We start from the raw sequence: 20,055 nt of genomic DNA, 5'->3' as shown, positions 1-20,055 counted from the left end.
ATGGCAGCCACCTCCAAACCACTCATGAGGTGACGGGGGTGAATCTGAGGTTCAGACCTCTTAAGGAAGTCAAAACCTTTTTATTTCCTGAGAAGTCATCAGATCACCATTCTGTTGTCTGTCTCCATGACATCTTCTTTATCATATAGACAGGGGTTCTCATCTCGGCTCCATAACTCTGCCCAGATCAATAATGATATGCAATAGGATATGGGAAACCAACCTCACAGGGTTGTTGTGAGGATAAAATGGAGGGGAGCAGAGTGATGTAAAGCCACTTTTGAGTCCTCACTGGGGGAAACTGCAGGGTATAAATGAAGTAAATAAAAATAAAACTGCCACCCTGTTCACATAGGTAGATCCTGGAACTGTGAGCAGCCAGAATAGCTACAGAATCTTCTGGAATCAGTGTCAAACAGTATTTGTGTTTGCAAAGCCAGACAGGAGGTGGGGCAGGGTCATATCTTCAGACTGAAGGGGAATGGAGCTGAATTCTCCTTATCCATACAAGTAAGTTCTCTGCAGACAGAAAAGTAGGAGTCAGGGAGAGAGGTTCTATCCTGCCTTTCTTCCTGACTATTCAAAATCCACAAAGAATTTTCTTCATGTGAAAACATTTAGCTTTCTATTATCGCCTGCAATCAGAAATGTGGCGCATAAAAATTTTCCATAGCTTAATTTTTCATCAAACATTTTTAATTTCTTAAGATTTATTATTGCAGAAAATTAAGAACAATGAATGGACGTCATTGCCTATGCAATCTCCAGCATATTCAGCAGTTTCAAAGTTGTGATTTATGGTTTTCAAGCAATACTCCCTAGGAATTGCAGGAGAGAGGACGGACATGTATGCCTTGTGATTTGTAAACAGGGGAAGGGAGAGAATAAAACTACAAATCCATATAATAATCCAAATAAAAATCAAGTTAAGAATTCACTGATCCCACTTCTATTGCTGATGTTTGGTCATCCTTTTCATGTAATCTCACCTGCACTGTATGTTTGCTCACTAATGGTTATATACTGAAGTTATCATCATGTTACTTGACTACTGCTATGTATAATGTTGTACCACTCGTATACTGTTACTGTTGTTATGCTATTTGTTATCAATAAATAATAGTTTTTTGCCCTAAGTGGAGTAAGGAAAGAGATAGATTTATTATTCCTATTATGTTAAAAGAAAAGCTTCCCTTCCTTCCTTGGGCAATCTCAGTGTTATTGTCTGATAACTTTCCTGACAATCAAACCTCTGCTATAGTGGCTTCCTTTTTAGCCACGGTGATAAAGAAACAAAATCTTCATGAGTTTAGAAAGTTTAAAGTGATAATGACGAGTTATGTCTGTGTGAATTGGGTATGTTCAAGTGTACAGTTCATATTTTGTTGGTGTTTGTATGGCTTATGGCTTCGGCCGGAAAAGCAATAAACATATTTATTTATAATAAAAAAATTAAAATTTAAAAAAAAGAATTCACTGATAGCTGTGCAGGTCAACCCAAAAGTCTATGCCGTCTTTCACAGTTTTCAATGCCTCCTGGGGTTTTCTTCTTAAATTCAAAAATGCAGGGAAGTATATGTTACTTTAAATTCCTTACCAGTGCTATTCCAATAAAAATAATTTCCACATAAAGCTCCGGATATGTTTGAACAACTAAATCACAATTTATTTGTTCCTAATCAAATATTTCAGTTCAAATATTTGCTGCTCATAAAATGAGCATGGGGTAATTTTACATTACTAAATGTAAGTCAAAGGCAACATGGTAACAAATCATGCTGTATTTAGGGTATGGGGAAAAAACTGCCATTCAAACTTTTCTGGACAACCTGCAGCCTTCCAGGAACAAATTTCCCCTTGTATAAGCTCCTTCTATGAAACAGTTCTCTCAGAGAGAGCCAAGCAAGGGTATGTGAATTTTCCCTTCCTTTTGCCTCCCTTGTATTTTTCACTCTGTAGACACCATGAGCCCAGAGGACAAATAAAGAGAGCCCCTTCCTGAACTAATCATATCCACTGGAAGTGAAGGCAAGAGTGGAAAAATGGATGACTTTCTCAAACAGTCTTGAAGTCACCCAGCTCCAAAATCCTACACATCCCAGCTTAACTGGTTAGAATGTCAGACTAGGATCCGGGAGACTCAGGTCTGAATCTCCTCTCTGTCTTGGAAGCTGGCTGGGTGACCTTGGGACAGCCACACGCGCTCTGCTGAACCTACCTCACAGGGCTGTTGTGAGAATAAACATGGAGAAGGGGGGAATATTGCAAACCTCTTTAAGTCCCTATTGGGGAGAAAAGTAGGGTATAAAAGAAGTAACTCTTACTACATAAAACCCTAAGCGATTGGGCTGGGTTGGCATGGGCCATCCCCGGCTGGCCTGTGCTCCGCCCCCAAAGCCTTACTCTGCTGGTGGGGGTGGGGAGGGGGAGGAGCGGGGGCAGTGCAGCTCGGCTGCACTTTCCCTCCCCAAGCTTTCCCCCAAAACCTCCATTTGCAGGGAGGGGGATGGGAGGAGCACAGCTCAGTTGCACTTTTCCCCTCCCCAAGCCTTCCCCCCAAGCCTCCATTTGCGGTGGGCAGGGCGCAAGAGGGCAGTATGGCCCGACTGTACTTCCCCTCCCCATGCCTTCTCCAAGCCGCCATCTGTGGAGTGGGGGCACGGGAGGGAGCAACACAGCTTTGCCCCCTGCTGGACTTGAATTGTGGCAGGGGGGCATGGTGGGTAGTCCTGGCATCCGTCCCCTCAGAGGCCAGGTCAGCTGCCCACAGCTTTGCAAGGCAGGTAGGCCTGGCCTCAGACCTGCAGAACCCAGGTCTACTCATCATGATCTTGCCAGGTGAGTAAACCTGGCCTCCATCCTCTTGGAGGCCAGGTCTGCCACCCACCGTTTTACAAGGTTGGTAGACCTGGCCTCCAGACCTGGGGAGGCCAGGTCTACTCACCATGGTTTTGCAAGGTGAGTAGACCTGGGAGTAGGATGATTTCAGCCCAAAGCGGGCCCAATTCGACCCACTGCAGAGTGCAGGAGCGCTCCAGGGTGCCTCCGCAGCTGCCCAATGCGGCCTAAATGGGGGCTGAGCACAGGAACACCCCAGGGCCCTTTCTGCCCACACCCAGCAGTGCTCCTGGGCTCTGCAGAGGCCTGAATTGGGGCCGAATCAGGCAGCTGTGGGGTGCAGGAGACTCCAGGGCTCTTTTTGCCTTCCCTGGGCTCCGAAGCAGCTGGAATCAGGCCTGGGATCGGCCAGTGGAGGAAACGGCCCACCCACCTGCCAAGCCCTCCGCAGCGTGTTTGGGGCGAGGAGGCAGCAGGAGGAATGGGCCTGCCAGCCCTTCCTTGCCGGTGATCAGCAGGCGCTGCTGCCTTTCCCTGGCCCAGATCGGGGCACTGGGGAGGGGGCATTGCCAAGCCCGGCCTCCCTGCCCTGTCCCTGCCCAGATCAGGGCATGGTGGAGGAGGCAGTATCAGGGCTGGCCGCCCAGCCCTCCCACTGCCCAGATTGGAGCGTGGCAGAGGAGGCAATGCCAGGCCCAGCCGCCCAGCCCTCCCCTTGATTGGGGCATGGCAGAGGCAGCAATGCCTTGCCCGCTTGCCCTGCTCTTTCCAGAGCCCATTGTATTTTTCCCCCACAACAGGCTTTGTTGCTAGTAAAATAAATAATATGTCTGCCACAATTCCTGCCCTTGCCCTGCAAATATCTGTTTTGTCAAACTGTGCAGAGAAGCACCAAATAACCACCAAGAAGGAAAACCTGGGAAGATGTGCCACTTTTTCAGGGCACCAAACATTTACAGGATCCTTCTCCCAAGCCTATCAATAGCTAGCTAGCTAAAATAGCTAGCAATGCTAAAATTTGGTCTCTGCAAATCTTAAACAACAAACAGCAATGAATAGCTATTATACAGGTTTGCTCTTATTTCAAAATGCTTTATGGTAAGCCAACAAAACATTCAAGCATTTTTACACTGCACTCACAGCTGCATGTACAATGGAATCTGGTGCAAAATTCAGTATCTTGAGAATGTCCCGCTGTAATAATTTAGAATAGCAAGGAAGTGGTAATGAACAGAGAAAAGAGATGGGCAAAATCTCCAAACCAGGAGGATTTAACATAGCAGCCATTTCAAAATGTACCATGATTTTGGGTTTGTACCAATTAATCGTACTTACCGCACCGCTAAGAATCATTTTACAGAACTGGTACGTTCAGAATTCTGATCATTTTTAAAGCAAGTATTAGCTTAATAAGCAACATTTTCTGCATGCCAGTCATCTGATGTTGATAAGTTATCAGCACAGAGCGTGCATTTGTGTACTTTGCAGTCCCAATGATTACTTAAACAAACAACATTATCAGTTTCAACCAATGTCGGATCAACTCCTGTGATGTTACAAGTATTATTTGCAGCAGTTCATCTATCTCCAAATCCAAACAATTCATCTTTACCCATATCCAAGATCATTAAGTCCAGTATCCATATCAATCTTATGTATCCCATCTCTGTGTTGCACCAATATAGATAAAAGCACATGACAATAATCAATACTGAGCAATACTAGGCCAAGCACTTGTATTCTAGATGAATTTTCAGACTTTGCATGAACCGTCTGTGTGTTTTTTCTATGTGTTAGGTAATTCTAACAGGTGCGCTTTAATCTTTTGACAGTTAATTAAAACAGTGGATTCTATCGAGATTAATGTTCCTCTATCAGAGATTCAACCAATGGTGATCTCTCAACTTAACTTTTTCTGACACTTCTCAGAGATTTATAGTTTTGTTTTGTAAGTTTGAGTATAACGTAATTTTTTACTAATTGGAAGGTTATACAATAGAAACTATGAATATTCAGTGAAGCATCAGACCAATCATCGTTTGTTTGTGCTATCATGTGAATAGACCTTAAATATTTGCTTATGATGATGTATAAAATTGTAAACTCAGATAGAATGGCAGAGCTCTGATGGAAGAAATCTCTTGAGAGAATTTAGGTGAGAACTTATTTTTACTTATGCATTTCATAGAAACTTTGATTATGTTAAACTTGGAATTTATTAAGAAATGTTAGAAAACTTATTTCTTATTGCCTTTCTGTGTTCTGTTTTAATAGGATTTATATTAATAACCATTTGTATTTTGATTACTTGCTTCATTAAAAAACTAGGGTGTATTTTCAATAAAGTGAAATAAACTCTAGACAGGTGTCTGTGTGTTTGATAAAGAGTTGAACCCTATATAAATAAATGTACTGATAAACAGGTGGTTCAAAGAACTTATCTGTTTGACAGGTCTGAGAACTAATTGCTGAAAGCTTTCCAAGAGAAAAGATACATCTTTCTTTTGGCTAGTAGAAGCTTAGTTTCAGACACGGGCAAAAGCTCATTACATCTGCAGCATGGAACTTTCTAAGAACAATCTCAGAAAAGAATTTCAAACAATGTCAAGAGCAATTCTGCTATCAGGAGGGTTGGAAGATGAGATACATTTCTCCAAAGCGGGGAAATAAGCATAACTGACAAGCAGCAAGTATGAACTCTAATTTCTATAGGGGAGTTCTTTTTTTTACACCACTAATATTTCATATTTAAACAGCCCTTTTGCCTCACTAAATGGTTCACACGTTCATTTGCTTGCAGTAATCCTTACAATAGCCCTGTAAAGTAGGCCAGTATTATAACCCACATAATGCATATTGGAGAGGGAGGTTAAGCCAGGAGAGAAAAAGTAACTTTGATCATATGAAGATGCATCACAGGGAATAGTCCATTGGCCTGGGGGGTCTGTCTAGCTACACCTATGTCCAGGTTCACCCAGAGTCCTGTACAACCCGATTTGTGCTGGGAATTCTATGTTTGGATGTCCAGCAATTTTTAATGCCCCCCAGTTTGAACTGGGACCACAAGGGGACGGGATTTAAGCTTCCCATCCCAGCAGCCTCAGGTAGTTGCTATTCACCCCATTCCCTGGGTCATTTCAGGTCAGGATAATGACAGGGCGGGTGGAGGGAGAAGAAAAGCTTAAGCTCCCTCTCTTTGCACACCCCTAGTCCAAATTGGGTTCCCACACTCCTGAAAATTACATTTTAACATGGAATTCTGAGCGCAGGCCAGATCTGATGGGAACCAGGGCACACCTCGAAGAAGTGTTAGTGTGTAGGTAGGCCCCAGATGGAAGGACACCCTTTTCCCCAGCACATGCTGCCTGAAGGTGCCAAAGCCTAGATTGGGGTCCTCCTGCATGCCAAGTGGGTGTGTTCTGATACTAAACCACAACTCTCGCCTCCCTGTAACCTGCTTAGTTAGTTAGAGGTGAGACTGGAACATTTCTTGCACTCTTCGCTAGACTCTCTCCCCTCCTAAAAAAACATGGAAGCATTAGAAATGGCAATTGGCCAAAAAGTAGTCAGCTGGCCAAGCAGCAGAGGCACCCTCCACCTTCAGCAGCCTCAGGCAAGGTCAGAAAGCACCTTCATTTATTACCTGGGGAGAAAAAGGAAGCAAAGCTAGAGGAAGGAGGGCATGGGAAGCACAACAAAGTAAGACAAGCAGCTGATGAAACAACTCGACGTTCAAGGGTAATCTCTTTTGGCAGGGCACAAGAAAACCACAGGAAGCAAAAACAACAAATTAAGAACGACATGTTACAATGCAAACATGGATAAGGAAAATGTTCCCGCATTGCTTATTAGATCTCTTGTGCTATTTGGTTGCACTGTTTTACACCCTGAGATCCGCTTGAGTCTCAGTTAGAAGAGAGGGTTAGAAGTAAATAACTTCCATCTGAAATAAACGCATGGTGCACGTCTGCCTCCTGCATCCAGATCCACATACCAAAACTTTTGAAAACAAAGGACCCTCCCCAAGTGTATTTTGTCCACTGTAAATGACATACAGAGAGAGAGTGCACGCACACACGCTTGGTCAGCAAGCCAAAAAAATTCAGGAAATGTCTAGATCAGCTTTGACAACGATGCTATTGATCAGCCAGAGGCAGAAAGCAACAGCGCCAGCCTGCTGGCAAAGGACAGCCTTCTCAGCATTTTATGCCCAAAGAAAAGCAGCAGCCCTCAAAGGGATCCCTCAGAGTAAGAGGCACGGCTGTGGAGTAAGCAGCGTTTCTTTACCAGCACAGTGGAGCAGTTAGAAAAGTGTTAATCTAGAATCTGAGAGACTCAGGTTTGAATTCCCACTCTGCCATGGACAATTGCTGGGTGACTTGGAGCCAGTCACACGCAGTATCTCACAAGGTTTGTTTATTTATTTACTTAATGGATTCCCCATCTTTCCCCCCAGTGGAGACCCAAACAGCTTATTTCATTCTCCTTTCCTCCCTCCATTTTATCCTCATAACAACAACACTGTGAAGTAAGGTAGGCTAAAAGGGTGCAACTGGCTCAAGGTCACCCAGCGTGGGATTCGAACCTGGGTCTCCCACAGCCTAGTCCAACACAGTAACCACTACACCATGTGGACAGGCACACACTCTCTGCTGAACCTACCTCACAGGATTGTTGTGACAACAAAAGGGAGAAGAGGAGAGCAATATAAGCCAGTTTGGAGCCCCATTGGAGAGAAAAACCAGGGTTTAAAATAAAATAAGCATTTCCAGGACTCTTAAACTGCAGCCTTAACTAAATGTTATGGCCCCTCTCTTGAGGTTTTTTGAGGAATTATTAGACATCAAGCATGTCAGGGGCTCCTTTGCCTTCAAAAGCTGCAGAGAAAGGAGAATTTTGGCCTACACTGCTTCTTGAAGCAGGAAACACCTGGAAACAAATTCTCTTTTAGAGACATATCTATTAGAAGCAGAACAGATACATCCCATTAACAGTAAGCTAAAAAGCTTTTTCATTTCAAAGCCCAATACATAATGGAAGAAACTCCAAGCAGGAATCCTGCACAACGTTAATCACACCCTTGATTCATGGAAACAATAACAGATTGTGTGTGGAGAGGAGATATCATGCCCACAGTCTTTCTCCCTTATCTGAGGCAGAAGCACTGGCTAAGCCAAATTAAACCATCACGTCCCAAAGCAGATTCGGGTAGAGTTTGCAAAACTAAAATGCAAAATATCTGCAAAAAATAACAGCACAACCCCACCATTGACCCTTGCAGACTCGGTTAAGAGGCTAGTGGTTATACCGGATGCAGCACTGCCACGACAGAAGAAACTAAATGCGCTGCCAAAAAGGCCTTCTCCCAATTCAAGACTAGCTTAGAAGATGGCCCCCTACCTAGATGTGGCTGATCTAGTCAACAGAATCCACACACTATGATTAATGTCGGACTACTGTAACTGCACTCCCCTCCAGTTGGTGCAGAATTCCATAGCTTGTCAGCTTCCCTCAAGTTTTGATGGGAGATGTAGGCATCCTAGTCTTGCAGCTTGGCTCTCTGACTGCTGTCCAATGGACTTTCAACTGTCACTTGTCCAACATTCCGCCAAGCTGCCTACATTTCCCATCAAAACTTGAGGGGAGCTGACAAGTGTCCAACCTGTGCCTTTTGTCACTTGTAGTTCCACTCTCAGTTACCAGGAGCTAGGCAGAGCATGCACCTCACTCGAATTCTGCAGTCACTCCACTGGCTACCTATCAGTTACCGGGATCAACTCAAGCTAGCGCATAGGAAGACTTGCATGACCTTGGTCCCTCATATTTGCAGGACCACATCTCTCCTTATGCTCCACCACTGTAGCTTTGCTTATCGGAACAGGGCAGGTGCCACGCTACAAATGGGTAAAATCAGCAACTGCCCATACACGTGACTTCTCTGTTGTGGCACCCACCTTATGGAATGGCTTGTCTGATGAGGTTGGGAGGGCTCCCACTCTCTTGGCTTTCCACAAAGTATGAAAACCGAATTACTCAGGAGGGCCTTTTCTACAGTTAGGAGGGCCATACTGTAAGGAAACGGTTCAGATAGATGTTTTGGTAAGGGACAGGGGCTGCGGACTGTACCACTGTGTACCCACTTTAGCTTCTGCATCACTTAATATGCTATGCCTAATTGCTTACGCTTTGCTAATTGCTTATGCTTTGTTCTTTAATCCATACCCCACTGTATTGTTATTGTATGTTCAAACCACTGATTATACTGATTCACACTGTATAATCTGCCTCTGTGTGCTTGTGAGAAAAGAGGACTATAAATAATGTAAATAACAAAATAAAAAATAAAGAAGGAGCAAAAATCCACTCTGCCACTTCCAGGAAAAGGTGTTCAGGATCAATCACACACTTTGCTACTGAAGCTTACATGGAAATATGTAAATGTTGTCTAGGGGAAATGGATGGGAAGTGAATTCCTACCCACCACTGGAAGGTTGAGGTGCTTTTAATACCACCCTCCAAAAGACGCATACACTCTTTGAAGATTCTTGTAAGTTAGATGTATAGGCACTGGGACACCAGCTTAATTTTTTTTCCTAAGAAGCATTTTAAAGTAGTAGTTTATCCCCCCTCCCCACAAGACCAGGAGTTCTGCTAAGTTTCTAGCCCACTTTTTTTCAGGGATAAGTTTGAAAATGAAGGCACAAAAAAGCCCTCTGGGGAGAGAAACTGTGGTAGCGAGAACAGGCCACAATCCCATTCATTTCAGCACAGCTCTTAAGACAGCCGCACTCTGGCCTGTACCTGCTGTCTCCAATATGAGGTGCTGGTCATCAAAAATTCTCTCCGGCTCTGTTCCAGTGAGCAACAAGTCTCCATTCCTTAAACAGCCATCAGGTACCAAAGTAACTCTAACAACAGTTTATGGGCAAAGTAACCAGCACACAGTAATTAATCTTTTAATAAAGGCCACCAACACATGGCTCAGCTCAAGCAACCGGTTTTGGCCTCAAACTCTGGCATAATTCCAAAGAGCAGCAGCAGCAGGATGAAACACTGTGTGTGGCATCCACTTAAATCAGTATAAAGGAATACAAAAGGTACAGCTTGCTCAACATGGAAAACTAAGAGCAGAGACTTGTTGCACAGAGAGCCCCCCCCCCCACCAGTCTTCCCAAATCTGTCACATAACAGCTCGCCTAGTGTTTCCCAAACTGTTGAGAACTTTTTCTGAACTACAACTGCAGGCACACTTCATTCTTAGAATGATTCTAAGGTGTGAGAAAATTTGCATGAGTCTACTTCTGTGTCTCTGCAGGATTTGCTGTTCTGAGCACACTTCCTACGTGGAAAGAGGAGAGCTCACAACCCTGCCGTCTACAGCCTCCCTTGAGAACACACAGTCCTGCTGAATCTCTGCACAAGGGACTGATTTGAGTGACCCAAAATATATATTTCAAAGAGAGGGAAAAGACTCTACAAAATTTACCTAAGTAATACTACACACAATTTGTCTTACCCTAGTTAATGCACTGAGGAGCCCCATGGTGCAGAGTGGTAAACTACAGTACTGCAGGCCAAGGTCTGCTCACGATCTGAGTTCAGTGCTTGCACAGGGGACTACCTTTACCTAGTTAATGCACCAACTAAAATTATTCTCCAGTATTGTATCATAAGGACTGCTATGGTATGTCCTGAGTTCTCAGCCTTTTACGGTTCTTGTGTGTCCCATTTGACATCAGAGGTTCACGGGAACAACTGCTACCGGTTGTATTTTCAACCAGACGTCTCCCATTTTTGCTGCTTCGTTCCACATGCCAAGGGTGCACTATGATGCTGGGCAGCCAGCCACATCCTGTGGCCACTGAAGTCAGGTAAGCATCCTCCAATATGCAGATAAAGATACCACAAGGCGTAAAAGACGTGTGTCCCTTCCTCTTTTTCATCCAACCTGATGAAGAGTTCTAGAGGCCTCAAATGCTTGCAACGATATATTGTGTTGTTTTGGATGTTCTTAATAAAAGGAATTACATGGATGTTGTTGTGGGCCAACATAGCTATCTACTGTTAAAGCCCCAAAGTTCTGATGTTTAAAAGCAGCAACAGAATTATCTATGTCCCACAGGTGGTGCTGAAGACCCGGAACAGAGACTCATGCACTCAAACAACAGACAATCTCCACTGTGGACACCTGCTTTGGACTTGCTTTTATTTCTTACAACCACCAGCAGCACTCTTGGGTTGCATGAGCAGATATCCCTCTGAGCACCATTACTTTTTATTTTTTTATATCATTTATGGTCCGCCTTTCTCATTGAGACTCAAGGCGGATTACACAGTGTGAGAGTAGTACAGTCAGTATCAAGGACAATTTCATGAACAATGCCATAGGGTAAATACACACAAGTTTACAAAGATATAACATTAGCAAGAATCTAATACAGAGCTGAAGAACTGCTGAAACAGAACATAAGCAATTCTAGCAATGAAGAAGGTGGGATATAAATGTACAAGACGGATGAAGCATGCCCTCAAGGGTACTCGGCATACGCTATTCTTCAGAGTCCAGTCCTCTGTACATATTCTTTACCATGACAGACATAAAAGAGTACTGCAGTAGGATTTTGATCGCACAGGTCCCCATAAATTAGAACAGGCTCTGAAACGCCAGCAGCAAGTGGCCCGCCCAAACCTAGCCACAAAGTATGGCAAGCTGGTGCTAGGATTCTCCCTGCTTCCTGACTGAGATGCTCTTGATCATGAAAGATCCCACTAGCCACGGAAGTACATAGAAAGTGCTGCATCTTCCACATGCCCATCTTTTTTGCTGGTGACACAGAACCAGGAGCACATTTTTCACCAGAAACAGCAATACGACCATAACCCATCAAACCACAGAGCAAGTGCCTTTCAAGAGGAAAAAAAAAAGTCTTCACATGAACTCCCTTTTCAGGCTCCTGTTTGCACAAAAACTGTTTTAAAACCATCAGGTCAAGTTACTATAATGTCAGTGCCGCAAACGATCTGCCAAAGGTGTGTGTGTATGGGGGGGGGGGGGAGCTTATCTTGATTTCAAAGGCAGGTAAGAGTTCAAAGCGGCTATGCCTTTAGCTGGCTGTCAACCCGAGGGCACAACGACCCCAGGAAGTCACTCTTTGGGGCAAACGGCACCCAGACCATAATACTAACTCCAGGACATTACAACACAGCGCTTAAGACATGAAGCCCAGATGAGTCTGTTAGAATGCATGCAAGCTCCTTTGTAGGCTCTCTCAGATATTTATTCCTCAACTGAGTGATCCCCGAAGCTCACCCAAAATTAACTCCGGATGTGTTTAACTTCTAACATAGGGAAAGATACCACATAGCCACCTTTCACCACCCAAGACACTCACAGGGCAAGCCGAGGCTGAATTCCACCTAAGTCCACTGATGTCGAAGGGCTTAGAAGGGTGTAAAATCCTGCTTACCGGCTTCCAAGCAGTCAGGGGGAGTTTTTAGCCTTCCTGATTGTTAGAAAATGCTTTCAATATGTGAAGGCAATTCAGTATTGATAGCAATACCAGATCAGAAATAATGATGCCAAGAAAAAAGAACCCAAATTGTTTTCTCAACTATTTCACCAGTGTTGTACTGAAGATAACTTTTTTAAAAGCATTTAAGCAGAACAGTTGCAGAAGACGAATACCAGAGCAACAGTCAATCCGCCAAGAGCAGACCAGCTCCTGGAACTGTCCAAACAGGCACGGTTATGGACACTGCAATGCAAGTGTCCTGGCCAATATGCCACTAGCTTCCTGCCCAAGACAGTTCCCTTTATTTGTAAAAACTAAACGGACTCATGTCTTGCCCTGAGGACCTTCCAACCTGCATTGAGGCTGTGGGGGAAGGAGAGGGGCACAAGCAAAAAGGGGCACATGACACTCTTGTCTGTGGGATGGCTGTCAACAAAATACACGCTTTATTCCTGTATGAAACAGTCACTTTTTAAGAGCTATAAAACTCTACAGAAGAGAAAAACAGGCTATTTAAACAATAGAAATTAAATAAAGCTCAACAAGACTTCTGTTTTCACTGGCATCTCCCTAGCCTTATTATGATGATTATTACCACTATTTTTGTAGCATCACGATGCACATCACAGGTCCCTGCCAAGGCACTTACAATCCAAAATCTGACACTGATTAAGGGGGAATGGGAGAAACAGGGGGGAAAGGTTTAAGATCCAGAGGGCACCTTAAAGACTAGCACCATTTATTCCAGCAGCTGCTTTGGTAAGTCAAAGCCCACTTCATTAGGTGCACGAAACGTTCAACCATCAGGTAAAATCATTTGTTATTCAAAGCTGCAGGTAACACACAGGTGGCTGTACATGAGAGGTGAGGAAGAATTACGAACAGAGGTCAGTTTACAATAACATCCAGCCAAAGTGTAATCGATCCACTCAAAAGTAGGCGAGAACTACTATCAACCGTTGACTGATAGGCAAAGTAGGATTAGCACATAATCGGTTTACTGCCCGGTGAATCATGATAAGCAAACTCAATGAAAAAAGCACAGAGGTATAACTTAGTGTTAGATGCACCTGCTTAGACTTAGTTGGGTTAACCTAAGCCTCGTTATCAAATACCAAGTAGGAAGTTGTAAGAAAACATTTCACAGTGCAGCTTTCGTTCACTGCTGTCCTTTCATGCCACACTATTGAGTTAAGGCACTTTACCATAGAACAGGAAAAGAAACCGGTTCTTTCAAGATCACCTCTGAGGGTACCTGCCAGCAAGTCACCCGCACTAAGCAGTTCTTCATTTAGGAAATTAACAGTACAATCCTAAGTGGAGTTACTCCACTCTAAGATTTCAATGGGCTTAGACTGAGCAACTCTTTTATTATTATTATTTATTAAATTTATAGTCCACCCTTCCCGTAAGTGCGCTCAGGGCGGATTACAGCATACAAATAAATACAGTAAATAAAACAGTAAAATCACAGAATCACAAGACCCGAGATCCAAATTCAGTGGCATAAAACATAACTCTTCTTAGGATTGCACTATAAATCCAGGGGCAGAGAAAATTCAAAGAGAGGCACTTTCTGCGTCTGCAAACAGGCTGATGGGAGAAGCAGACCTACTGCCCCCTCCCCCCCCCGCCGCCAGATCCTCGGATGTGGGCCTGCGCACAAAGCGGATGCTCCAGTTTAGCTCATGAAAACTGTGACAAAGCGAGCAACTCCCTGCCTGTTGCAACATTATCACTAACCATCCAACTGATATTCTGGAACACACTTAGGAAAAGGAGCTCAGTTTAGAAACAGGCACAAGTCTGAGACATCTGGCAAGAGGAAACGTTTGATTCCTGCCCCCACCCCCCAGGGGTTAAAGTATGCCCACGTGAAGGCATGAGCACCGGGAACCAAGAAAAGGCCGTAGCCAATGCCCCAGAGGTCTACCTGGTGGCTGCCAATCGCAGCCCCAAAGGGCACGAGGGGCGGCGCATCTGGAGGGCTCCCTTCCAGGGGCTGCCCCCACACTTCCTCTGCGAAGGACGGGGGAGCTCAGTCTGACGCACAAAAGCGCCCGCCAGAATAACTTTGGTTAGTCTTCAAGGCGTCGCTGGGCGCCCGTTTCCACCCCCCTCCTCGGCTGGCAACCAGGGCGAATAGGGGTTCCCCGGGGGGGGGGGGGCAAGAGGGCAACCGCGCCCCAAAAGCCTTGCTAGGGCGCAGCGTCTCGCCGCGCTGGTCTGCCAAGCCCCAGACCACCCACCCCCGACCGCCGACCGGTGCGCTCTGCCGATGGTCCCCGCCCCGGTTTCCCTGCGCGGATAAGCCACTCCGGGGTCGCTGCGGCAGGCCAAGGGGAGCTCCCGAAGCCGGCGCCGGATGCAGCCGGACGATGCCTGGCTCCGATCCAAACGGGTGGGGGCGCCCAGCCCGCTCCACGCGCAACGGGGGACTTGCGTGCCAAACCCCACGACCGAAAGAGGTCCTCGCCTGCTGCCGCCCCCGTGAACGGCGCCCCCTGCTTGGGGGGGGGGGGGCTTGCTTGGCTGCCTGCTCTGCTCTCCTGCCCTCCCCAGAAGCTGGCCGCGGTGGGGCGGCTCTCCTGCCCGGCCGGCTGCTTACCCAGAGAGACCCGAGGTCGGCCTGGCCCTGGCCTCTGCACAGGGGCTGGAGAGCCATGGAGGTGGTGCGGCCAGCCGGCGAGGCTCTGCCGCCTTCCTCGCAGCGCCAAGGCTTGGAGGAGGAGCCAAGCGGAGCCGGCCGGGCCTGCGCTGATTGGGCGGGGGGGCCGGGCCGGGCCGGGCCTTCCATTTCCTGCTGGCGCCCGAACTCAAGCGAGGCAGGCTCCTCGCCCTGCCCGCCGCTCGCATCCAGGTGTTTGTTTGCGTGGCTTGTCTTCTTTCCATACCGCTCTCACACCCTTCTCCTCGCCTTTCCCTTGATCCTCACACAACAGCCCTGTGAGGTAGCCAGGCGGACTGGCCCAAGGTCCCCAGCGAGCTTCCGCTGGTAGAGAGGGGAGTCCAACCTGGCTCTCCCCTAAGATTGCCAACTCTGTCTTGGAAAATTCCTGGGGATTTGGAAGCGGTGCTTGGAGAGAATGGAGTTTAAGGAAGGAAGGAATGTGATGCCAAGCCCTCGACTCTCTGGAGCTGCCGTTTCCTCCGGGGGAACTGGTCTCTGTAGTCTGGGGATCAGTTGTAATTCCGGGAGATCTCCAGGCCGCACCTTGAGATTGGTAACCTTGCTCTCCCCGGTCCAGGACCAGCACTCTAATCACTACACCAGGCTGTCCCTGGGACCTACCCTGGGAATTTTGTGTTCACAGCTTTTAAAAAGAGCCAGCGGTGTTGTTCAGAGCAGGGGAGAAGGTGCTTAAACTGAGGTTCAGCCACTGGCCTCCCTGCAATCCTGAGGCAGACATGGGTCTCCCTGTGCATGTCTGTTGCTAAGTTTGCCAGCCTAGAGGTTTCCCAGAATTACAGCAGCACTCCAGACTACATGGTGGATCTGGCAGTGGCCCAAAGAGTATACTCAGGGGCCAGGCTCTCCGTTGGCTTGATGGAATAAGACCCCACAAGAGTTTATTGAAAGTCTTGGGTTCAGTGAGCAGAAGAGAGAACCAACGCTGAAGCAAAGTTTGTCAAGTAGAAACTAGGAGGCTGCGAAATTTGGTAGCATCCCTTTAAAAAGGTTCACTTAGAAGTTTTGCCCAGTCGGTCGACCCATACAACAATTGGTCGACCCATACAACAATTAGGTTAATAGAATGAAATTCGAGTCCTGCAGTGCTTTAAAGACCCACAAAATTTTCCATGGTATATGCTTATGTAAATCAAAGCTCACTTTGTTAGATGGCTTTCACTCAAGAAAGCTTACACCCTGGAAATTTTTGCTAGTCTTTAAAGTGCTACTGGATTGAAGCTTTGTTCTTCTACTATAGACTAATATAGCTAATCCACCTGAAACAAATAGGTCAACCATGCCACCTACTGGCCTCTAGAACATCTGAAAAGCAACAGAAAAACCCTAAAACAGGAATACTAAACGGGGACAATTGAACTTAGCAAACAGATTCAGTTGCATTTTTTTCAGGGCTCCAACACAGAACCTGGGTATATTTTCTTACAATAAAAACCAGACATTTTACATTGCATTCCTGAGGTGTTACTTAAAGTTCAAGACCAATTGTCATTTGATTTTGGTTGCTTCATTTTTGGTTAAAATAGGATATAATAAATAAATAAACCAAAATCAAATAATTTATTGAATGCTTATTACTTTGTTCTTAGTCACTTATAAATAAGGACTTGTGGGAGAATCTCATATTCCCTCCCGCATCATCTCCTCTCCCCTTCCCTGCCCTCCCAGCTTCTCCCTTTCCTGCTTCCTTTTCTCCTCCCCACCTGCATGTCTGTTCCCATTTTCACTGTTCCCTCTTCCAGCCTAGGTAGCTGCTCCCCTGTGACCCAGTTGCATGGTGCTGGCTGAGCTGGGCTCTGGTGCATGGTGGGGAACCTGCAGGGACTTGTGTGGGGTACTTCAATTTTCCCTGTATCCCCCTCCCCACACTATTTCCTCTTTTCCTTCTCCTGGCAGACCCCATATGCTCACATTTGCCTGTGTCCTTCTTCTCTCTTTCAACCCACTAACCAACTTACCTTTTATCCGTCTCCCATCTTCATCTATATTTACTAATTTACTTCATTTATATACTACCTTTTTCTACAGTGGGGACCCAAAGCAGCTTACATCATGCTTCTTGCTTCGATACTATCCTCACAATGCTTCTGGGCTAGGAGTCATCGTGATTGTGAGTTCAAGATGGGCAAGTTTATGAAATCTGGGAAGGTGGTCTTTGCCCTGGCTGTGCGCTGTTCAGGCCAGGAAGCCATTATTGTCAAGAACATTGATGATGGCACATCAGAGCAGCTGTACAGCCATGCTCTGGTGGCAGGAATCGACAGCTGCTTGCGCAAAGTGACAGCCAGTATGGGCAACAAGATTGCCAAATGATCCAAGATCCTTTGTGTAAGTCTGTCATTAAAACCACTTGATGCCCACAAGGTATTCTGTTGATCTTTCCCTGGACAAAACTATTGTCAACAAGGATGTATTTAGGGACCAAATAGCAATGGTAACATTCTGTTGGCATCACTTGGCATTCATTGCTAATACATGATGAGGTCCAGATGTTCAAAAGTGGATACAACAAATCTTCCATGCTTTTAAGCACTGGCCACTTTAATCCTATCTGTCTCAAAATACACAGCAAATTTGCAAAAATAGCTTTTGAAGGTAGGAACAGTTTTTGTTTTGCAAGCTATGTGATTTTTTTTTCTGGAGATGCTTTTGGGATGCAGCGATGTCTTTGGAAATTGCTCCCTTGCTTTTGGCTTGATCCAGTTGCTGGGCTCCTTCATAGACAAGTCAGGAGATTGGCAGTAGTTTCTATTAGCTGTTTGGAGGGAGGGAGGAAGCTGGATTTAGTTCCCCTTATACCCAGAACAGCTGATAAGTAACCAGGGTGGTTAGACTAGGATCTAAATCCCTACTCTGCCACGGAAGCTGCCTGGATGACCCTGGGCCAGTCACATACTTTTTGCTTGCTGTATGGTGTCGTGACAATAAAATGGAGGACAGGGAATGATTTTGTAAGCCCTTATGGGTCTTCATTGAGGAGAAAAGCAGAATAGAAACAAACAAAGCCAATTATTTGACTTGTGGTATTCACATATGAATATCAAATTGTAAATAACATACACGCCACCTTAAAAAGAGCAGGATTTGAGTCCAGGATTTTTGAGTCCTTAAAAACACATGCGCTTGACCGCCTGATGTGCATACACAGGAGTACATGAATTAGGATCTTCAGGATTTGTGGCTGATCCCAGGGATGTGTTGAAGTAAGTGTGCCTCTCCTCCTTAAAACCTTACACAAGAGCAAACCCAACCTTTCTTTGCATTCCTGAATCTCAGGCGGCCTGGGGAGATCCCATGGTGATAGCCCTCTCATTCTTAGGGCAAAATCAAAAAGAGTCCAGTAGCACCTTTAAGACTAACCAATTTTATTGTAGCGTAAGCTTTCGAGAATCACAGTTCTCTTCGTCAGATTTTGCTACTACAGACTAACACGGCTAACTCCTCTGATTCTTAGGGCAAGAAATCAGAAGCGGTCCCTCGCTAGGACTGATCTGTGTCAATACTAAGAATCTCAGACAAGATAATGCCTAAGAGGATGAGATGATTCAGAAATGTGGGAAAGGAAATGTTTTGTCCTTTCTCTGCTTCAGTTCCCTTCTTTTTATATACTAATAATGTTTGAAGCAACCCCAGTCTCACATTTGTTAACTTTTAAAAAAATATTTCTGCCTAAAAGCTTTCTGAGACCATGTCTGATCGGAAAGCCGGAGAACGAGACACAAACCGAAATGCAATTAATATATTAATGGCAATTTCTAACATTCAGGGAGCCTAAGAGGGTCTGTTCAGAAGTCAGCCCTATGTGACTGAATGGGGCTTACTCCCAGGAAAGCGCCCTCAGCTTTGCAGCCTTTGTGAGCTAGGCTGCATGCATGCACACACGGTAGACTATTGCTTTCCTTGGATGGCGGCTGGAAAAGCGAGAGGTGGGAGCGATGAGGGCAGGACTGTTTCTTTTCCTTCCTGCCAGAGGCGATGATTCCTGCCTACCTGGGAAAGAAAGGCAGGAATGCCCAGCTGCGCCGCCTTCCTCTTCAACTGCGACAAACTGGCCAGCTGACAGGCGCCACCTAGTGGTAGAACCAGATGGGGGTGGGGGGACTGGAAGTGGCCGTGGTACCTCAGGAGGGTCTTGCAGGGTGCCTCTGGAGAACCCCTCTGAAGCTGGGACAGGACCAAAAGAGCTGCGTCTTGCACTTGAATGCATTTGCAGTCTGTGTTTCCTTCAAGGATGGTGACTCTGCTTCTCTTCCTCAGTTTTAATCCTCACCACAAACAACCCTGCAAGGTAGGCCATGCTGGAATAGGAGAACGACACTCCTCTCTGTCGTGGCCATGATGGACAGGACCCACACTAAGTACCGGAAGAAGAAGCAGCTTCTAGGTGAAACAAAACCTTGTGACCATTTTGAGTGCTGTCAGACTCCTGTTTGCTTCGGCAATGACAGACTGATGTGGCTACTTCTTTGGAATGATGGTAGTCTTGCAGCCAGAGGCCTGGTTTGCAGGCATGAGACCTGCCTTGTTAGCTGACATATTCCCCCCAATTCTCACATGTCTGTTCCCTTCTTATCCTGCCCTTCCAACATGGCACCCTTTGATTTTTCCTCACACCAGCCCTGTGAGGTGGGTTAGGATGAAAGAGAGGGATTGCCCAAGGTCACTCCAGGAGCTTGCCTCCTCCCAGTTGCTAGGCGATTGGAGGACGAGGGGGCAAATCCCCAGGACCTGGGAACTCTATTTTTCTCCATCTTTCTCTCCAATGGAGACTCAAAGCATCTTACATTGTTTACCTCAATTTTATCCTCCCAGCAACCTTGTGAGGTGGGTTAGGCCAAGAAAGACTGACTGGCCCAAGGTCATGCAAGAAACTTCCATGGCAGAGTGCAGATTTGAACCTGTGTCTCCCTTGTCCGACAGGCTAACCACTACACCACACAGGCAGCAACACTCTCCGCTGCCTCCCATGGTTATGGTGACGATAAAATGTAGGAGAGGAGAATAATGAAAGCCGCT

The 20,055-nt window shown here is 45.9% G+C and overlaps 1 protein-coding gene across 2 annotated transcripts in view; it reads right to left on the bottom strand.

Annotated features, from left to right (window-relative positions):
* LOC129340179 (multidrug resistance-associated protein 1-like) overlaps positions 1-15,040 on the bottom strand; it is a 79,020-nt gene extending 63,980 nt beyond the window's left edge. For both annotated transcript variants that reach the window (XM_054994799.1, XM_054994800.1), the window contains exon 1: positions 14,959-15,040. In XM_054994799.1, coding sequence (XP_054850774.1) covers positions 14,959-15,015 — 57 coding nt within the window. In that variant the 5' untranslated portion in view covers positions 15,016-15,040. The remainder of the gene's footprint in view (positions 1-14,958) is intronic.
* Positions 15,041-20,055: the final 5,015 nt, after the last annotated feature.

The sequence above is a fragment of the Eublepharis macularius genome, chromosome 12, assembly GCF_028583425.1.
Source record: "Eublepharis macularius isolate TG4126 chromosome 12, MPM_Emac_v1.0, whole genome shotgun sequence".
Taxonomy (NCBI): Eukaryota; Metazoa; Chordata; class Lepidosauria; order Squamata; family Eublepharidae; genus Eublepharis; species Eublepharis macularius.
The sequence above is the reverse complement of the archived record's forward strand: the minus strand, read 5'-3'. Positions and strand labels throughout refer to the sequence as shown.